The 22,049-nt window shown below is 40.3% G+C and overlaps 1 protein-coding gene across 17 annotated transcripts in view; it reads right to left on the bottom strand.

Moving 5' to 3' along the window:
* MAST4 (microtubule associated serine/threonine kinase family member 4) overlaps positions 1-22,049 on the bottom strand; it is a 568,209-nt gene that overhangs the window by 26,271 nt on the left and 519,889 nt on the right. For all 17 annotated transcript variants that reach the window (XM_067730872.1, XM_067730855.1, XM_067730861.1 and 14 more), the window contains 8 exons: positions 20,055-20,140; positions 13,456-13,664; positions 11,535-11,673; positions 10,067-10,199; positions 9,038-9,203; positions 7,066-7,167; positions 888-1,010; positions 573-685 (listed from right to left, as the gene is read on the bottom strand). In XM_067730872.1, coding sequence (XP_067586973.1) covers positions 573-685; positions 888-1,010; positions 7,066-7,167; positions 9,038-9,203; positions 10,067-10,199; positions 11,535-11,673; positions 13,456-13,664; positions 20,055-20,140 — 1,071 coding nt within the window. The remainder of the gene's footprint in view (positions 1-572; positions 686-887; positions 1,011-7,065; positions 7,168-9,037; positions 9,204-10,066; positions 10,200-11,534; positions 11,674-13,455; positions 13,665-20,054; positions 20,141-22,049) is intronic.

Below are 22,049 nucleotides of genomic sequence, written 5' to 3'. Positions count from 1 at the left end.
TTATCTTCTACCATTTCCAAAATTCTAGCTTGGCTTCCTACTGCCCCTTTAATATAATAACTTACACTTTCTTATCATCGGTTAAGAGACTTTCTCATTCCGCAATCAACTGTCCCCAAGTGTCTGGGCTTATGTCAAGGACCGAGCTTTCTCCTTTGTGTTGTATTCCATGGGATACTAGAAGAGGGCTCTGCACACAGTGAGCTCAACGTTCTTCACTATAAGATGAAAGAAATGGAAGGAGGCCTCCAAGGCCCGGCAGCACTGAGCTAGACCACAGCATGTAAATGGTATCAGGTACTCCAATAATGACTGTGAAGGCAAGTCTCTGCCTCAAAGAAAAAAGATACTAACCTTTGGATCATGAAACAGAGGAATATACTCCAGCAGGGCGGTAGGGACTCTGGATTATCAAGATGGTGGGGTCATTACCCACCCCCCGAAAAAAATCTCAAGCCCCCAAACACTGCATGGGGTTGTTACAATTCTGTGCAGCTGTTTAAGGCACCAACTATCCGACCAGTAGGAGATTCTCCCAGAGACCTTCTATGTTTATGCCATATTTTACTTACTTTAGAAAACCTATGTGAACATGAGGAAAACTGCCTTATTTCCACAGTAAAGTCTTCGTCATTGGTGTCATCTTCTTCCTCAGTCTCCATATGATGGTACTTCTCTGACCGCGCTGCAGGGAAATGTTTGGAAACAGTTCCAATTATTCAGATTTTCAGCTTTTAATTTAGATATTTTAATTATGAGTCTTTATATCAAAGCAGCATTAGGTTTCAGAACCCATGCGTTCAAGACTGGAAGGTACTACCAAAAGTAGAGCTGATTTTCTACAAAGTAAAGGCCAAATCATGTTTTACGTCAGATAATGCACGTACTATCAAAATAACTCGTGTCATCTTCGGATTCCAGTTGGGGAATGAATTCTGCCTTCTGTCTCAGCAAACTGTTCCAGTCTAAGGAACGGAAGAATCGATGCTGTTTGACTTCATACGCACCACCTTGGGGTAGGGAGTGGAGGGGAAGGACAGAGGGAAACGTGTTAAATGATCCTCCCAGCAAAGGTAAGAATCGGTTTCAAAGAACAACCAAAAAAAAAGAAAAACAAAAAAAAGTTCTATCAAGAGAAAATTAAAGAAGTCAGAGAAATCTTTTTCATTCTACAACAAAAACCTCCAAAAATTCTTCCATAATTTATCAGCAGGAGATTTGATTTTGCTAACAGCAGTTGCTACGGCACAGTTTTTCTTTGTTCATTCTTCCATGACTTCCTCTATTTTTCAAAGGTTAATGTGGCCACTTAAAATCCCATTGTGATGAACCTGGGGATGTGGACACACACTGGCCCAAAGCAGACTTGCTCATTACAAACCCCCCAAAAAACTAAGAAGGTGCAAAATGTGTTCACGCAATATTCCCTCTGGAGGTAAGGTTTTAATAAAGATGAATTTTCCCTAAATAGTATATAACGGTTAACATTTGATTTTATTGGATTGCTCATTAACATTGGTAGGAATTATATTCTGTGGACTACAGATTCTTAAGTAAGAATATTACTCAGCCATAATAAGAAATGAAATTGAGTTATTTGTAGTGAGGTGGATGGACCTAGAGACTGTCATACAGAGTGAAGTAAGTCAGAAAGAGAAAAACAAATACCGTATGCTAACACATACATATGGAATCTAAAAAAAAAAAAAAAGGTTCTGAAGAACCTACGGGCAGGACAGGAATAAAAACGCAGACATAGAGAATGGACTGGAGGACACGGGGAGGGGGAAGGGTAAACTGGGATGAAGTGAGAGAGTGGCATGGACATATATACACTACCAAATGTAAAATAGCTAGCTAGTGGGAAGCAGCCGCATAGCACAGGGAGATCAGCTCGGTGCTTTGTGACCACCTAGAGGGGTGGGATAGGGAGGATGGGAGGGAGATGCAAGAGGGAGGAGATATGGGGATATAGGTATATGTATAGCTGATTCACTTTGTTATAAAGCAGAAACTAACACACCATTGTAAAGCAATTATACTCCAATAAAGGTGTTAAAAATAAATAAATTAAAATAAATTAAAGAAAGGAGAAAAAGAAACTGGCAAACCTGTTTGATAGATTTATAACACATGTGATGAACATCAATCACAATCCCTACGTTTTAGGCTTCTTTTTGCCAAGTTAGCATTACAGCACAGTTCAGTGAAACGATATTCTTAATTCACTTCATGATTTTAAAGAGAGATTTTGCAAGGGCAGGCCCCATCAAAATATTACACTATCCCTCACGTAAAGAGAAGAAGGTACACATTTTATTAAATCCCAGCATGAAAATCAGACCCCCGCCCTGCCACCAACATGCACACTATTGATGGGGGAGATAAGGAAGAATCAATCTTCAAACAATTCCAGAAGGAGAGATTTCTTGCAAGACTAGTGCCAGGGTCTAATCAGCCTCCCTACCAGGAGATGCCCCTCGATGTGTGTTGCAAATGCCTCTTTAATACAGCTGTCACTCATGCTTCTCGCCCTGTCCTCAGTGGGGTACAAAAGGAATAGGATGAGAAATTGAATCTGAATGAAAAATGGGCTTGGATCTTGGGGCTGGGGAGCTGTCTGTAAAAAGACGTGGCTCTGTCCCCACTGGGCCCCATGAGCACCAGGGGCAGGCTGGCTAGAGCTCTAAACCCAGCCAGGGGAAACCGGTGTTCTGAAGGCAATGGAACAGAGAGAAAAAAACAAAGTGGAAAAATCACCCCCCAAAAGGGAGAATGGGTTCTTTACAAAGCATTTGATTAGCATCTTCATATAGAATTCCAGCCAGGCTTTTTCCGTGTTTATAGCATAATACTCAAGTCTGATGTTGATCCCAACAGCAATAGCATTAGCAGCTGTGATTTGAGGGACAACTTTGACTAGTATTACACTAGATGCTAGAGGAAATTGCTTCTTTTAATTAAACCACTGAAAGTAACCCCACGAAGTAGGTATTGTCAACTCCGTTTTTGGATGGGGAAAGTGAATAAGCAGTAAAGCATACTGGACCAAGATTACTAGGTGAGTAAGGGTTAGAGGGGCTGAGCTGAGGTCTGTCTGAAAACACCCAGGTCCATCCTCAGTGCCACAGCGCCACAGGCCATATAAGGGGGAGGCATGTTTCAGTTTGGATTCTACCCTGCCATCTTTCTCGAGTCAGTTTACAAATGGATTCTCGACTGCCGATCCTGGGGAACACAGCCAAACAGCCAATTCCCCAGCACCTCTGCCCAGTCCAACCCCAGTCTCCATGTATCCTGGTTCTCTTCTATCCCAATCAACATCCTCAAACACAGCTGCCAGGGACATTTTCTTCCAGTGATCTTTTCCTGGAGAAGTTAAAAGGGCTTAAATATTTACCTATCCAACTCCCTCACTGTGCCAGTGACACTGAGGTCCAAAGAGTCAAACCCTACTTAGTGGCCCACCATGCACTATCCAGCGATGACTATGACTTCAGCTGCCACAGCAAAGGACAGCTCTGACACGCCCAGGTCATTCAGCTTTACCCAGAAAAGCATAGTTCTCTAGACCCAAAGGCTCGAAAGACACTTCCAGACAATATCCGGAGTTTTTGCTCCCCGACCTGCTAACCTTTGGGACCCACCCACGTCGGTGAGAGCATTTGCTTCCTCTTTGTGATGAGTGCCAAATGGGTCCTCCCCAAGGAGCCCCAGCCCACTGGCGACCCCGTGCACAGCTCTCACCCTTTGGCCTTTGTGCCCCACTGAGAAGCAGTTGCTTCTCACTGGGTCATGTTTCTCATGCACTTTTGGAGAGATGGGGAGCAAAAGAATGAAATGGACACACTGGGGAAAAATTAACTCTGGGCTAAACCGTTGGTATGATATAGATGATGGCTTTACGAGCCAAATACAAATCATCAGACACAGGAACTCATGCACATGTCAGCTCTCACTGTAAGAATTCACCAGGAAGGGAAGGGAAAGTGACTATTTCTTGAGCTCCTGTTATGCACTAGGTTAATGTACCGGATACCTTCATAAACATGCCTGCACTCAATCCTCACAATAATCCCTCGAGGTGTGTAACATGCCCATTTCCATAGATTAGGAAACTGAGACTCTGGGCAATAAAGAAATGACTCACAACCTCCCAGCTGGCTCATGGGTGGGAGTCAGTCACATCTGAGCAGCTCTCAAGTCCAGTGAACCTGGCTGCCACTCAACACTCCGCAAGTTCAACCGTCGAGTTCAAGTACGACAAGGTCCCAAATCGCAAGTTATGCTTTGGCACTAATGTTCTCCTTTGAGTTTTCCTCTCCCTTCATAGACGCTTCTTAAACATCCATTATGTTCTTCACACTCCTTTTCTCAGTCTCTCTAGTCTCTCGGGCAAATGCGCACTTGCACATTTTCACGGTGCATTATTTTGCCCGCTAAATATGCATTAAATCCAAAATGCTGTCATTGGAAGCAGCATGGCAAGCCTGCGAGATTCTCAGCCTCGTTCTCCGGGCCCTACTGGGACCTGTCACGTTGGACCTGCCTGTTTGACAAGCTCTCCTTGACAATGCTAAGAGCTTGGGCAGGGTCTTTTAAATGTCTCTTTTGAGCTTCTGCTAGAAGATTTGTTTCTCAATCTGTCAAACCCTGAAAAGACCAAAAGCAGCGGTCAAGCAGAAAATGTGCAGAGATAACTTGCAGCGTATAATCTATAAGCATGGATGTACTGACCACCCTCATAGCCCTGTCTTGTTAAGTAAAGCCGAATCAAGTGTCCCCATATTCTTAAAGAGGACGGAAATGGGCAGAATACTAAGGAGGAAAACTCTCCAAAGTGACACACGAACACTGAAGGGAACTCTTTAGGGGGTGTGCTGATTCCAGTATATTTTTAGCCCTACCTTAGGACAACACTCCCCCGGGACAGCTGATTAGGATATACAAATAGATACTTGTATTGTTGTAGGACAATCTTAAAATGCCACTGTTTCTCATATTTGGCTCAAGTGAGTAAAATCACCCCTCAAAACGCTGCCCCACACAGAGCCTTGACACCCATTCTTGGACAGCTACTCTTATCTCTTGAACTATAAAGCAAATCTAACTGCAGGTCACAGACGGTGGGAAATAACCAGTTCGCTAGTCACTTCAGACAAGAGGAAAACCAAACAGGGCGACAAGAAATATAAAGGATTCTGTTCACAGAGTTCAGTCAGCCCAGAAGTAGGGGCACCACCGCAATTTCTAAATCTCATATGTCCAAAGGGGAAAGCAAGAGATTATATACACAGAAAAATAAAAATGATAATACCGCAGCAGTGTCACATCTGGTCCTAAGAGCCAGAGTCGATGATCTTTTATCCTCACAAAAATCCTGGGACATAGTGCTGCTATCAGCTCCATTTTATAGATGAGGAAGTAAGGCACACAAGGGAAAACAACCTGCTCTTGGTCACACAGCTGAGATTTAAACTCAGGCAATCTGACTCTGGAGTTTATCCCTTTAAGTCCCATTATATTGCCTTTCCTAGTTAAAGGCCCACTCGTCCACTGAAAAAGGCAAAAAACACATGGTATTCCAGTATGAAACTCAAAGGAGTTTTGCCAACTGAGTCCCGATTTTAAAACTTCTTGGGAATTCCCTAGCGGTCCAGTGGTTAGGATATGAGCTTTCACCGTTGTGGACCCGGGTCCGATCCCTCATTGGGGAACTGACAGACCACAAGCTGCATGGCACGGCCAAAAAAAAAAACAAACCCAAAACTTCTTGGATTCTCTAATGCAGGGTCTTCAAGAGTTTTCTGTCGAGCCAGAAAGTTTAGGCCTTGTAGGTCATGCAGTTGTTCATGACTATTCGACTCTGCCAGAGTAGCATGAAGGCAGCCATAGACAGTATGTGACTGAACAGCATCGCTGTGTTTCAATAAAACTTTATTTACAAAATAAAGGTTGGGCCCAGGGGTTTTAATGCATCATCATAACCTCTAGGTAGCACAGCATTCCATACTTAAGCAAGAACTGAGCTCTCCAACTGGGGAAGCTGTGAGCAAAAGTGGAGAGTAATATAAGATATATATTTGGAGCTACTGCAAATGATTTTGGCCTTGGAAAAGCTGGGTGAGAGAATGATCTCGTCAGTATTTTCCGATCTTTCTAGCAAAACCAGGTAGAATGAAACAGCTCAGAGTAAACAACCCATCAAGTCAACAATTTTCACTGATGAAAATTTTTATCGATACAGTGTATGTGTGTGGTGTGTGTCATATGTGTGTGTGCGTGCGTGTATGTTATATGTGTTTATTATTTAGTCTCATCTAGATAAATTCACATACTGGGGTTGGCTAGAACTCTGGACTGGGATCTCTAAGTCTCTCTATTCAGAATATAAGGAAGAAAAGGAAAAAGAGCTGGCAAAAACAAAAAACTGGAGGCAGAACAGTCAGGAAAAATAATCAGCAAGAAATAAATCTACTCTCTCCTTAATCTTGAAAGTCAATGTTTTCTAATCCTCTTTCTTGGGCCATGGTGCGGATCAACCCCAGGCACTCATTTCCAATAATCAGTTCAGGTACCGATAACCTGTTTCAAAGCCAGCAGACAGTAACTGCTGGGTCAGATCCTTCTAGGAATCTATATATTTTACAACCCCAAACAAACAAACAAACAAAAAAACCTCCACATCCCTAATCCTCTGTTTCAAACTGTTAAGATCCACACTTTTCAGGACAGAAGAGTTACATGTGCCCCTGAGGTTTTCTTCCAGAGACATTTTATTTGCTGAAACAAATTAAGAATAATTTCTGCTTTGCCAAAAAGAAGAAAAACAACAACAAAAGAAGACAAACAACGGCCACCAACCCTCTTAGCGTACCTACTACTCTGAATCAGGAAAAAAAAATCCAAAATGTTATTGTTATAACATATTGTAGTCATAGTCTACATCAAGCAACAGATGTTTCCTATGGAAACAACAAACAAAACAAAAACACAAACCTCTGAGTGCTCCACATTGACATTATTTCCTGCATATTAGCAAAATGAAAACGTATGTGCTCTAACCTGTTCCCAGTCTCTCCAGGGGATTCTGCCTGAGAAGCAAGGTAATCAGATCCTGGGCATCAGGTGGTGGCGCCTCATCCTTTTCAGGCCAGTTGATCTCATCTAAGAGGAAGAAAAGTAGTTTACGACTTCACTGCTGAAAGGCTGGTCCACGTCCCAACAGCGTGGACATCACCCGGGAGTTTGTTAGAAATGCAGAATGTCAGGCCCCACTCCAGACCTGCTGACTCAGAATCTGCATTTTTAACAAGACCTTCAGTTGATTCCTAGGCCCAGTCAAGTCCGAGAAGCACTGTTGCACAAGATATGAATAGCACAGCTGTCAACAAGGCAGGGAGAGAACACTTCAATGAGCAGTACCTCTCATCTGCCTTTTTGATTCACTTTTCTTTGGTAGAACTGGGTCACTGCTAATTGGTCCTCTAGTTATTAAGAGGGCTCAATATAGCGTAAACTCTGAACTTCTGTGTTTTAGGCGATCGCCCATCCAGGGATCATGGGGAGTCAGGGTTTCTCTTCTACCATCATCCTCAACTGAGAACCTGGCCACAGCCCCAGGGTTCTTCAGGTCCAAGAAGCAAAAAATAATTTTGTAAAGATAACCATTTCCAGAGAAAGGAAAGGTCAAAATGCTAAGACTGAAGAAGAAGAAAAAGAAGAAAAAAAAAAACGCCAAGGAATTGTAGTAATGGAAGTACTTAAAATCTGTCATAAATATTAGAATATGTTCTACATTCTAAAGGAGTTTGCCTGAAGATAGGTGTGCATGCTTGTGTGCATGGGAATGCAATAAAAACATGAGTTATTTCTGCATGTGCTTGCCTCTAGCTTCCTCTGCTGCAGTTTAAATCTGATTTGGAAAATAGAACATGAATATGCATCTGAGCCATAAGGCATCGGGAGAACAAAGCCAGCATTTGCTGCTTGTGTTAATTAAACAGTTGATTCCTTTTGCCATTCATCCTTGATATATCAGAAAACAGCCTAGTTATAAATCCATAAAGAGCTCAGATATTGTATAAAAGGGTTATACACTGTGGGCGACTCACAAATCTACTTTGTTAAAATTTACAAATATGCCTGGCTCGCAAAATCAATGATGGAAAATAATGCTGTGATTAAGAGGCTCCTCATACCAAAAGGAATTGTCCCCCTATTTCCACCGTTGGACACTCTAAGCGCAGTCCAGAATGGACCAGAGGTAGGTGATGAAGATGTGAGTGATGACTGACAAACTTTGAGGAAGAGAGGCCTTTTTGATCTCTGCTCCAGGGAAATTTATAAAAACAGCAGGTAGGGTAGTAATAAAGCCTATTTAATTATCATTTAGTTTTGCCACAAGCCACACAACAATAGTTAGGGTCAGCTTGCAGGTTAAGATCTAAAGGTTACTGAATTTAAATGAAAGATGAACAGCTGTTAAGAAATAACATTACACCATAACAACTACCAATGAAATCATTAACAATCTGTGGATTAAATTTGCTTCCTCCCCATTCTCATTATTTATTATTTGGTAGACATTTGTTTTAGGGTTTATTACATTTTTGTTAATTTCTTCACTGTGCCAATAGCCATTTTTCCCATTTGTGTAAATGTTACCCATGTTAACCTTTTCTTCCCTGGTGCAACTTTCCTACTATGGAAAGGAAGACTGGACAGCAGTGAAATCATTTGCAAATCCCACACCAATTTCTTTTGCAGAAAAAGTACACCATAAAAATTGGTCACATTGCTAGTACATTTCCAAATTCCATGTTAACAAAACTTCCCCAGATCAATTCCCGACACAAATTGCTCTCTTGAGATTGTGAAAGTCAGTTATGTGCTATGATGAGTGAGTTCTTTTAATTTGTTGGCTAAACCCTTTGATAAAGGTTAACTTTTTAGTAAAAACAGTGATACTCCCCAGAATTACATTAAATAGCTGCTTCCCAACAGCGGCTTAGAGATAACTGCTGACAATATTTACCACTGATGACTTGTCCAAATAGCTCTTCTGGAGTGTCCCCAAAGAATGGCACGCATCCAACCAGAAATTCATAGAGGATAATCCCCATGGCCCACCAGTCTACCGGCTTCCCATAGCCCTGCCTCAGAATCACTTCTGGTGCAATGTATTCAGGTGTGCCACAGACCTAAAAGATGATTGCAATATCAGAATAATTAGAATATTAGACATGAATTAAAATGAGCAAGATGGCTAAATATCAATTATTTTGCCTAGAGTGCACCTGCTCAACCGCATGGAACCGCATGGACAAAGAATTTAAGAACAGTGATTCGAAGTCGGTATCTATCATACCAAAAGCAATGAATTACTTAAAATACCAAAAAAAGCAAAGTTTAAAATGCTGCTCTAATGTGAAACTGTGTGTAATGTCTAATTTCAAATTTGAGTAGTTTTACTTACTTTACAAAAACATTTGTAATCCCTGGATTTAAAATAATACTGCATTTTTTCGTCTGTCACTATCAGAGAGAGTTTTAGTATTTATATGACTGAAATATATTCACATCCTGGTTACTTCATAAAAGCCTGACAGTTGAGATGTGTTCACCTTAAGTAACTGTACAATGAACAGATTGTGGGCACATGGTAATGAGGCATGCTTAAAGGGAAATGGGCCATGGCTCGGAGTTTGGCACCTGTGATTGTACAACGCATCATGAGTTTCATGAGGACTCTACTGAGACTCCCGAATTCCCTACGAAAACAGTTTTTCCATTTGTCTCTCTCACACTCTCACCTGTGTACAGTTAGATCGTTTGTCTTACTAATAGACCATAATGTCGAGGGAGGAATGTGGAGGGACCGACATTTCAAAGAGGCCCAGGGAGAAAAATGGAAGCAATTTGCGCTTTATTAAACGTAAGGCTTATATAGACATCTAAAGCCCCAGCACTAATGTCAAGATGGCCTAGGCGAGCTGATTCTGAATTGCACTGTCAACACTGCACTTTGTATTTCTCTCTGGAGCCAAACAGCACGCAAGCTTACCTGTTTGTCCAGGAACTCTCGAGCGTCCTTCTCAATATGACCCTCATAAAGATTGGTAGTCATGCTCATTAGCCCCACCTTGGATAATCCAAAATCTGTCAGCTTTATGTGCCCCATGGAGGTGACCAGCAAACTGTGAAGCAGAAGGACATATATCACAACACTCACTTTGAAGCTCATTTTTTGTTTTTACTTTTCTCCCTCCCACTGTGAATTGATAAGACTATGTAATATATAGGTATCGATCTTATCACAAAACCCAGCCTGCAAAGAGGTGAAGTCATACAAAGATGTTAAATATGTGTATCTGGAGGCTGAAAGTAATCCACAAGGGAAGGCCAGAGACCGGGCTCAGCCCATCTTCCTTGGAGATGTCACATACAGCATCATTTACAACTTGAAGCTCTCAGAAAAATTCAAGTATGGAACTCTGACACCTTTCCATTTCCAGAATAAGAAAAGAGCTGAGAAAGGGCTACTGATAATCCCACGTCACACATCAGTAACTAACATAAGCAACCAATCCGTGATTCAAATGAGACAAAAGATAAAGAACCTGGAAGAAAAATGTAGCATTGTTTCAGATTTCAACTTCTGGCTCGAACTTAAGTGTCTACTCACTAAGCACAAGACCTACGTGTCTTATACACGCAAAGAATTCACATTTGAAAGCTTTATGAATTTACAGTTAATTTTTTTTTTCATTTTAAGTGGCAAAGAAAATTTTCATTATTTAAAAAATTAAAGGAGGAATTAAAAAAAATAAAGCTATTGGAAGGATGCATGCCAAAATTCTAATAGCTGTCTTCGTTTGGGAATGTTGTGAATGAAGTTTTTTCTTTTTGTACTTCCCAAATTTTCTGTAATGAGCGTAAGTTAATTTTATAAAATTTTGGCACACTTAAAAGCTCTACATATTAATAAGAAATACTTCTAGAGGTGTCTCAGATTAGTGGAGAAAGCATGGAACATTTAATAAATGGTGTCAAGATGAATACCTAGTCATTTGGGGAAAAATAGTCTATCTGTATCTCAAATCAGACACCAAAATGAACTCCACATAGACTAAAAATTAAATAAAAAACTAAGTAGAATATAAAGGATATCATCTTGGGGGAGAAAAAATTATCTAAGTATCATTCTAAACGCAGAAACTATCCAGAAAACAACTCATAGCATTCTATGTACCTATTATTTACATAATAAGAAAAACTAAAAATAAATTAACTAACCCTGGCTTAATACTCTTTTTTTGTTTGTTTGTTTCTTATAAGCTGCTATTGTAAACACCATAGCCTTTAAAAAGATTATACAAAAATCATCATGTATACTGCTAAAAATAACTCATTTGGGAACATTATGGGAGAATTTAAAAATGTACAAAGCAGCATTAAAAGAAAACATTTTTATAGACATAAACACTTTTGTATTGTGTGAAAAAAAAGACATATTTCATCAGTGTACATACTTGTCTGGTTTCAAATCCCTATGTACAATTCCATAATTATGTAGATATTCCAAGGCCAGGACTGTCTCAGCAAAGTACATCCTGGCCATATCAACAGGGAGAGGACCCATGTTCTTCATTAAGGTAGCACAGTCACCTCCTATAAAACACAAGAAAAAGACTTAGCAGGTATAGTATCAGCTGGGATTAAAGACCGCCAGTTTAGACTGCAGAATTTCCAAGTAGAATGGTCTCTATCCATAGACATAGTCGATCGTGTTCGTAAGTGGAGACTGTGTTAAGTAATCATGTTTCTACTTATGATGTGGTGTGGAGAAAATACAGACTTTTATTTAAGAAGCGCTGCTCATGAGAGAGCAGATTTGGCCTGAAGTAAAACTAAATGTTGAAGAACTGATGATGTGTTTTAGGAACAGCGTGATGATTTAAAATAAACCATTTAAAAACATGGATTCTGGAATCAGGCTGCCTGAGTTCAAATTCCGGCTCTGACTCTTACAGGTGGGGACATCTTAGGCAAGCTGGTCTTGGTTCTTTCAGCTGTAATATCAGGATATGAATAGTGTCATCCCTCTTATTGTGAGGATTAAATGAGGTAATCTGTGTAAAGAATTCAGGATGCTGTCAACACATATTAAACATGTGATAAACGTTAATTATTGTTGTTAAAATAACTAACAAAAGTTAATAAAGCAAAGTACTGGTGTGGTGAAAAGAACAATGGGTGGAAATCAGGCAAGTTATGTTTTTGTCCTGTATCTACCACTAAAAATCTAGTGAAACCCCTTCTTGGGTTTCAGTTCATTCATCTGCAAAATGAAAACAATATTTAACGGTTCGTTAAGTTATAAGTTTTGGGATTCTGTTCAAACAATCACAAGGGCTTAAATTAGATGCTTTGAAAATTGTTTTGGAGACTAGGATTGACATATATACACTAATATGTATAAAAGAGATAACTAATAAGAACCTGCTGTATAAACAAATAAATAAACTAAAATTTTTTAAAAAAAGAAAACTGTTTTGGCCCTTGCTTATCTATTCATTTTATTAGCTTTATTTATGTCAGTAAGTCATGGCTATGGAAACACTCAAAAATTTCATGTAAAATTGACGGAAATAAGATTACTTGGAACATTTAAAAGGTAGACCACAAACTTCCAAAAGAAAAAAAAGCTAGTTTTTAAAAATTAAACTATAGTTGATTTATAATATCGTGTTAGTTTCAGGTATACAGTTTCAGACTCTTTCCCATTATAGGTTATTACAAGATACTGAATATAGTTCCATGTGCTGTACACTAAATCCTTGTTGTTTATCTATTTTATACATAGTGGTGTCTATCTGTTAATCCCATAGTCCTAATTTATACCCCCCCTTTCCCCTTTATAACCATGTTTGGTTTCTATGTCTGTGAATCTATTTCTCTTTTGTAAATAAGTTGATTTATATTATTTTTTTAGATTAGAAGTTAGATTTTCTTGAATGTATCTTTCTCCTAACTCATCTTTAATTTCATACCATACACCAAAAAGGACATATTTTTAATACTTTCCTTACGAAGATCCATTGTAATGAATGTTTTTATGATATGTGATAAAAATAAGTAGGAAAAATCCCATCACCTATATTCTAACTTTAATGACCAATTGAGAGGAGGTGCTTAGGATGAAAAGCTATTAAAAAGGGAAAACAACCTTTTTCCAAATAGCACTAATTTTCCCTTTGTTATAGTAGAGTTGGCCCTTTACAAGCAATTATGGGAAGATAATGACTGGGAAGACAGCCATCTAATTGCCTGGCCTTGGTTCCTACGTGGATACAACCATTGTATGGCACAAGTACAGAAAGCGTCAGCTGCACAAACGAGCCAGTGGTTTCTGGGTACAGGTGTCATGTTCTCTGTGTCAGAGTGACTCACCTTCGACATATTCCATGACCATGCACAAGTGGCGCCTGGTCTCAAAGGAGCAATACATGCTGACAACAAAAGGGTTTTCTGCAAAAGTCAGGATATCCCGTTCCACAAAGGCCTGCTGGATCTGGTTTCGGAGGATGAGGTTCTGTTTATTAATCTTCTTCATGGCAAACCTCTGCCGCGATTCCTTATGCCGAACAAAATAGACTGCCCTGAAAAGGAGCACAAGAGTTGGGGTTCAAAGGAAGAGGGGATGTTTCTGGGTACAGTATACCACTGTTTTTTTGTTTTTACATTCACGTGATAGCCGGGATTCAGCCCACATAAGCTATGCTGGCAACTACAAACATTCCGTTCCAGGCCCAAGCCCTTTGGCTAATTGATTTTTTTAAAAAATTCTTTCAATAAAGTTACAGGTCACACGTAAGGCAAATTCATTTCACTGAAGAAAATGGACAGTCTCCAGAGTGAGCTACTTTCCAATAGCTAGCTGTTGTTTTCAGTTTTTCTATAACAGAACAAAATCCGATATATAAATTAAAACAGGAAAACAATGAACAAAAGTACATACATATTCTGAGCTAGATCCTTTCTAGCATTAGATATCTATTAGGCATTTTTTCACAACTGACTAAAGCAATAATTTTCTATATGATACTCATGGGATCTACCAAAAGGGACCATAGACTATAGCTTCTTAAAGTAGCTGACTTCCAACTTGAGAGTAATTTACTTCCCATGAACTTTCTAGATAAATAAGAAGTATGTAACAGGTCATACGAGGCTGCCCTCCCTGCTACAGAGAGTAGCATATTTCTTCACTACAGACCTCGGCATGAGTTACACCTATGCCTGTTTCAACAGGAAATGCATTTCCCAACCTAAAAGGGGGTCCAGAGTACACTGCATTTCTGGTCCATGTGACCCACAGCTGAGGTGTCTGGCAACTTTACTGTAAAGTGAGCAGGCTGCATGGAATTTCTGCCAAAAGTCTCCTCCAAATACTCTACAGAACCAATTCTGTCTGGGTAGAGACAATGGACTCCCTGAAGCTTCAAATGATGTAGAGAAAAGAAGTAATTCGGAGGAGGATCCTTCAAACCCCACCTGGAAATGATGAGCAACAAAGAAAATGTCTTGGATGGGCTCCTTTTCTCACAAGTTACTCCTCACGTATCTCATCATTAAGGGACAACAGGTTTGAACTCTCAGGTTAGGCAATTCTCAAATAATTAATAATTTACCTAAAGAGCTATCATCATTAGAAGTGTGTAATAGGTTGTACGAGGCTGTCCTGAAACAAACGCGATGATCAACTAAGTAAAAATTTACCTGAAAAGCTATCAAACATAGTAAAGTACACCCAGTAGTCTGTTTCCTAAACAAGGGGTTATCTGAGATGCATTTTTCACTAGTGATTTTCATTGCCTCCAAAAAATGAACTCGAAGGGGACTAGGACACCCTATACTCCTGCTGGACCAATATGTCAGAGTGATCCCCTTACATAAATCTTAAGTATATTCAATCTCAGTTTAACCAATATTCACATTTTCCTCTTAAGCGTTCAACTAGGAATTCATCTTTCTTTGAAGTGTGTACGTCTTTGTCTTCTCATTGTATCCATCTTTTCCCTTCACTCACAAAATCACACATTTGTGGGGTCTCTGTTTAAACATTCTTTTTTTTTTTAATCTTTACACCTTTTCCTCTCTCCTCTTTTCCCTAGCCTTCTAGTTCTTCCTTCCCTGTATAGTAAAAAGCTGTCTTAGCCACACTCCACATAATGAACTCGAGGAATAACCTGGTACTCTTATTCCCACTGTACAACAAACTGACAAGGGAGCTGGCTGGCTGGGTGCCTACTGCTTTCCACAGAGGCTAGGCATCCTCTTCAGGATTCCCAAACACTTGGGCTCCCACCAGCCGGGTTAATTTCCACACCTGTTCTGGCTAGGCTTGATATCATGACTGACTAATTTAAACAAATATTTAAACTGATGAAACACGAGTGTGAAAAGAGAAAGCACTGTTGTTTATAAGAAAACTGAGTGGAATGCTTGGGAAAGCACTGATAAACGTGAGTTACTAAATAAAATTCCTATTGATTTAGTATGAGTGAGAAGATTCCAAACGTCGAGAAAATAATAAAAATCTAGGCGGATTGCTTCCAGTTCTTGCTTCACCTGTAAAAAAGCTAAAAGTGTGAAACAAACAACATAGTACAGTCAGCCCTACATAGCCACAGCTTCTGCACCCTCAGATTCAATCAGCTGAGGATTGAAAAATATTAAAAACAAACAAACAAAAAAATCCAGAAAACTGCATGAAGCAAAACTCGAATTCGCCACACTGGCAACTATTGATATTTATGCAGCATTTCCATTGTATTAGATATTATAAGTAATCTAGAGATGATTTAAAATATATGAGAGGATACCATTTTATATAAGGCAAAGGAGTATCTGTGGATTTTGGTATCTGAGGGGGGTCTTGGAACCAATACCCCTTGGATACCAAGGAATGACTGTATAAGTATTGTTTATACTGGCTGTCTTATAAAGGGCTTACATCGAAAGGCTAGTCAGTTTACGTATATTTAGGTTAAATTAAAATGTTTAAAGTACATATCATTTTTTGGTGATTTCCTACTTGAACTTTTTCATTTACCAACTACTCATTCTTTCTGAATCAGATTAAAGGCTACGACAATTTTTTTCTTTTTCCAATTACTGATTGGATAAAATCAAGATCCAAAGACACTTGAGCTTCTCCTAATCAGAAGCTGATAGCAGGACAGAGAGATTCAAAGGGAGCACAGAAAAGAACTTGGCCTCCCCTTACACATATGAGACATGCATTGGCAGATACTGTCATGAAGAGGGATTCCTGAGATACAGAATCTGTTTTTTAAAATGAACTTTAGAATTGAAAATGTTAAAAGGAAAAAGCCAGTATCTTTATATAAGCACTTGCCTATTCTTGAGAGTCAACTGGAATACAGCTCACTTTCTATCACTTCTTTCAATATTTAATATTGAGTAAGTTTAGGGCTGAGGACCTCCAGACATATGATACTGTTAACTTCACTTTTAGACTGTCAGTAGGCTGCCATTTTGATTTTCAACCAAGCTCCACCATTTCTTACATAAATAACTGCTCCTCAATATGTTTGAGAACAACAGGAGGTGAAGGAAAAAGAATAGGGTTGTACATGATTTTATGAAAGAACAAAAGAGAAAGATACCTCAGACCCAATTTGACCAGTACCTACACTAGGTACTGTGTAAAAAGACCTTCAATCTTTATTCTTAGATTTTCAATTCATAAAATTTGATTTGACTTTCTGTCTTCCCTTGCTATTGTACTGAAAATAATCAGGTAATCCTTAGGGAAATTTACCTAAACCAGTTGAAATTAATCCTATAGGTAGCTTGAGATACCATTTCCTCAGGAGAAACGTATCTCGATCAAGTTGCAAAAGTCAACCAGACTTAATTAGAATTCCCTGTAGCTGCATTTTTGTTTGTTTTGTTTATGTTATGTTTTTACATTTCTGTACTGCTTTGGAAATATTATTTCTAATGCTGAAATGTGTTTATTTAGTAATATGTGTTGTCTCTCACATACTCCTTTCCTCCATCCTTATAAATTGCTGTTCTTAAACTACTCAAGTCAGCAGAGAGTGAAGCAGAGGGAGAGAGAGAGGGGGAGGGAGAGGCTGAAAAAGAGAGAGAGACAGAGAAACAGAGTGGGACAGACAGACATCTAACACTGCTAAGCAGAGCTGCAAACTGCCCAAGGTTATAAAACTAGACTGAACTAATTTGGCCCCCATTTCTCTGTTTTCTGGCCTCAAGGGTTGCTTCCCTTGAAAAGGCTTCTGTGTCTCTTTTCCTACGCTGACCCGCCCTGTGAAATAGGAAGACCCAAGGGTGGGAGGTGATGCATGGGGAGGGGCAGCCAGCGGAGCCAAGCATCACTCCACTCATGCAGAACTGAGGCGGGGGAAGGGAGAAATGGAATCGGAAGCAGGCAGGATCTAGAGCAGAATGAATCAGTCCTATTGGGAGTGTGAACATCTCATGCATATAAAATTATGCATGAATCTGAGAGCCTGATACACGAATTCCAGTGAGCAGATCCGCATGTGGGAAGGAGAGTGCAAGTGTTAGGGGGAAGCTGAGGGGAAAGGCTATCGAGAGGGAGCATCCGTCAGTCTGTCTCTCAGGTAAATGACCCTGTCCTTTGAGGGCTAAAAAAAGCAGAAAGGGCAGCAAGGCTAGAGAGCAATGTGAAGTGGGGAAGAAGCATTGTGCCTCTCAAATTTAGCCTTCTTACTTTAGAAAATTTTAGGTCAATCTTATTCTTCTACTTCGAAAACATTCGAAATTGTTATTTAAAAATCTAGGTGGAAGCGCTCAATGGAAGAAGGATTTCTATACCCTAATTAAGATGGCTAAGAGTTATAAACGATATTCAGAGGGAGAAAAGAGCTCTGCTTGCAGTCAGAGTACGTGTGACCAGGCTTGGGGGCCTCTTTCTCCACGTCTAAGTGGAAGTAACATCAACCCCTCACAAGGGTTTGTGAGAAGAGAACAAATAAAGAGAATAAAGAGACTAGTCCAGTGCCTGGCACACAGTAGGTGTTCGCTTTCTACAAAGTGCTAAGTTGGCATGAAGGGAGGTGCAACTTCCAGTCAGGATCTGAAACCTGTTAAACAGAGAAGGAAATTGGGTGCTTCTCCAATTGGCCAATTGGCTTTATAATCATGAATTGTCACTAAGTAGGATGTTGAAAAAACCATGATGTGTTATACAGCTCTATCGAATGAAAGGGTTAGTTTCTAGCATAACCGGTATTTGAAAAGTCACAGAACGGGTGTCGCTCTAAGTCACTGATGTGAGCGAGGGACTCGGCTACAGGGATGCCCAAAAAGCCTCGCACGGCTCCAATTCATGGACCTACGTGATCCATCTGTTCAGAAGCCCGCTATCAGCATCCTGATCAGGTGGGCCAATGGGCGTAGCTCCATTCAAATTTTAAGTGAAAAATAATTAAATTGTAGAGGAAATCTGTCAGAAACGTAGTGAGAGGTTAACTTGGAGAAGGAGCAAAAGAGAAAAAAGAAGGTTTTGGCCGATCGGCAGAGGCTCCCACAGGCAGCTTGTAAGCCCACTAATGACTTGGCCTCCGTCCTGGGTGTTTACTGATTCACAGCTTGTTTAACTTCTTGTATATTCCCAACCGTTCCCCGAAGTGTGATATACCTCATCTACTATACAGTGGTTTAATTTGCACTACAAATGAGTTTACTCAACCAATTAGAACTCCAAATACTGCTAAGATATATGCCCACATTTTATAAAAGTGGTGCTTCATAGACAATCCCATGCCAGAATTCCACAGGCAATAAAATCCAGCAGTGCTCAAACCCACAGATCCCTTAAATCAAATTTCAGTCTTTTCCCTGATCAGACAAGAAATCCTCAGATGATCTCCAGAACTAAAAAGGACTAAAAGCCAATAATATATAAACAAAACCCACAAACAACTGCATGCTGAAACAATCTTCTTAGGTAGAAGAGTTTCAGTGAGGTCCTCAACAGAAATAAAATATTGTAAAAATAAAACATCAGAAAGCATTTATAAGCCACATCAGGAAATATGCCATTTGACATAATCCTGAAAACAAATCAGTGGAGCATAGAAAGCACTCACAAATATTTAAGTTCTTCACTAAGTTAATGGTGTGGAAAATATTAGAGGTGAAAAAAACACCATAAGGAGAAACATCCCTTGTGGCGTAACAAAAATCGATTCTATCTCATCTGCTGTGTGTGTTATAAATGGCAATAACTGTCTACGGGATTGTTTATTGCTGCCCACCTACGGATGGAATTGGGATTAATACTTAATTAAACTAGAGTTCTGGGCTGTCTAAAATGGATCAGGACATAGTTTGTGTATTAATTACTCTTCCAAACTATTAGTAACTCAGAGGGATCTTGTCAGTATTGACCTTATGCCCTGAGAGGGAAACCGTGTATCTATAAAAATGAATCAAGGAAGGTGCTCCACTAATGTGGTCGGACTATAGCATAGAGTTCAATTGAAAAAAAAAAAAATCCTGGTGTTATATAAAGACTAAAAGAAGTGTGTTGCTTTAAATTTTCAATCAGCCTTCTTATTAAAGTGCTACTCTCCCAAGGTTGACTGCTGGTCAGACAGGAAGTACTGGCTAATTCTCAAGTAGAAATGCTATAAATGAATATATATATATTCATATATATATATATCCAGATGTGTATGTGTATCTACATAAGAACAGGCATATACAAAAATTTTCCCTTACTTTAGAAATTTTTACTTTCTAAAGTCTTCCTCTCCCATGCTCTAAAATAACCCCCAGGTCACTTGAAATGTTTTCTGATTGGGTATCCAATGAAAAATGATTTGGGCTTCACCTGATACCCATCAATGAAGGAGCAGTGATCTGAAAACTCAAGTCCCCAACAACATCTATTTGGCATAAGATCAATGTGAAGAATATATTTCTCAGGTGTGTTAAAATATAATAGAGAGTTTTCCTGAATTACTCACCCATAGGCTCCATTGCTAATCAATTTAATCGTCTCAAAATCACTTTCCCGAGGTTTCCTTCGAAGTTTCAGGGAAGCATTAGAGCTCTTGGAGACAAAATATGGATGTTACAAAATAGCTCAGAATTTAAGAAAATGATTTTAGCAGTAAAATAACTAATATTTGAATTGCATCCTCTATTGTTTAATATGTTAAAGTGCAGTATTCTAGCCAAAGGAACCTGGGGGACGGCTTTAAAGCTCAATTTTCCACAGCAGTGCCGATAAACTACTCCTCGTGACTGGCTCAGTTTCATTTAAGTGAACACCATTTCCAGGAGATAGAGGCACCACGTTTTTGAAAATTCCTGATTTTTAATTTACCTCTGTAAACCATTCAGGTGAGCCTCACCCTAGTCTTTTAAAGTTTTAAGATTTAAGTCCAAAATGCCAAACCTTAATTCTAGTTTCAGTCAATCGGAAAAGAATGGGCTGGAGTGGCCCTCTACGGGTTGGTGGATCACGTGGCCTCTCTGCCACTGACCAGGGCATGTCCATTTCATTCCTGTGGCAACCTTTCCTGTTTGGAAAAGGCAGTTGGCAACAGATGAGACAGGCAGGCAGAGCATGCCTGTCTTTCTTTACATCCATCCACCGTAAGTCTTACTTACCATGGTTTAGACACCAATTTTCAAAAAGATAGCTCTTTAAAAAGTTTAGTTCAAAGGACACGAATAAACAAAGTTTTGTTTTGTTTTGTTTTACAAAATTTTCTCACGCCCCACTTATCTTAGCACTGACAGGGGGTTAAGAGTCGTTCTGCTCCCTCCGCAGAGACCAGAATCCCCTTCCCATAATTCTGGAAGAAACCCCATGACTCTGAGGTATGTGCCATCCTCCCCCACTCAGGGCTGGCACCCGCCCACTCGGCTGCCCCACCACCTCTGGAAGATTTAGACCGAGCTTCCCACTGTCCTCAGTGCCTGCATTCTCTCACCATCCTGAGTGACTTCCGTATCTACACAGATAACTCAGCCAACAACCTGGCCTCTGGGCTACCTGACCTCCTCCCTTCAACCAGCTCCTTTCTCTGCTTCTCCTTGGCCTCTGGCCATAGGACCTGGGTCTACTCATCACCTGCCAACACCCCACCTCAGAAAACATAATCCAAGACTGGGACGCCTTACTTGTTCAGCCACCCCACTCCAACTGCTCTCCACAGCTCCAGCTACAAGGCCCTGAACCAGCCCTCTTGTCTCATTAACTCCTCCTCACCTGAGTGACCTCACCTATGCCTATGGATGACTACTAAGTCACCTAGACCCTCCACCAAAAACTCTCCCTCTGAGGGCCGGAAGATCCCACACCTTATATACAACTGACTGCTCGATGGCTCTCCTCGGATGTCTCAAAGGAACTTCAGCTTAAGCTCATTCAAAATTATGGCAGTTATGATGAAACTAACAAAAACAGCTATCATTTATTTAGCATATGTGAAGCTGTCCTAACCATTTTACACAGACTACCTTATTTAAGCTTTTTTTTTTTTTTTTTTTTTTGGGTTCGCGGGCCTCTCCCTGTTGTGGACTCTCCCGTTGCGGAGCACAGGCTCCGGACGCGCAGGCTCAGCGGCCATGGCTCACGGGCCCAGCCGCTCCGCGGCATGTGGGATCTTCCCGGACCGGAGCACGAACCCGTGTCCCCTGCATCGGCAGGCGGACTCTCAACCACCGCGCCACCAGGGAAGCCCCCCACCGTTCTTTGAAAGAAACAATTTGACAAAGATGAACAGCAAGCACGTCTGTGTCCACTTTTTACCCGAGCTCTCTAGGCTGCACAGTCTCCCTCACTCTTAAGCCTTCAGATATACTCTCTCCCTTGTATCACATGATGGTCCTTTGGCCTGGAATGTTCCCTCTGCCCCTTCTCATCCTAGTAAGTTCTCACATCTCGAGTATCCTTTCCTTAGGAGATCTTTCTGGACTGGTAAATCTCTTTATGTTATGTTCCAGGAGCA

This window comes from Pseudorca crassidens, chromosome 3 (genome assembly GCF_039906515.1).
Source record: "Pseudorca crassidens isolate mPseCra1 chromosome 3, mPseCra1.hap1, whole genome shotgun sequence".
NCBI lineage: Eukaryota > Metazoa > Chordata > Mammalia > Artiodactyla > Delphinidae > Pseudorca > Pseudorca crassidens.
Note: the sequence above shows the minus strand (reverse complement) of the source record. Positions and strands in the feature narration are given on the sequence as shown.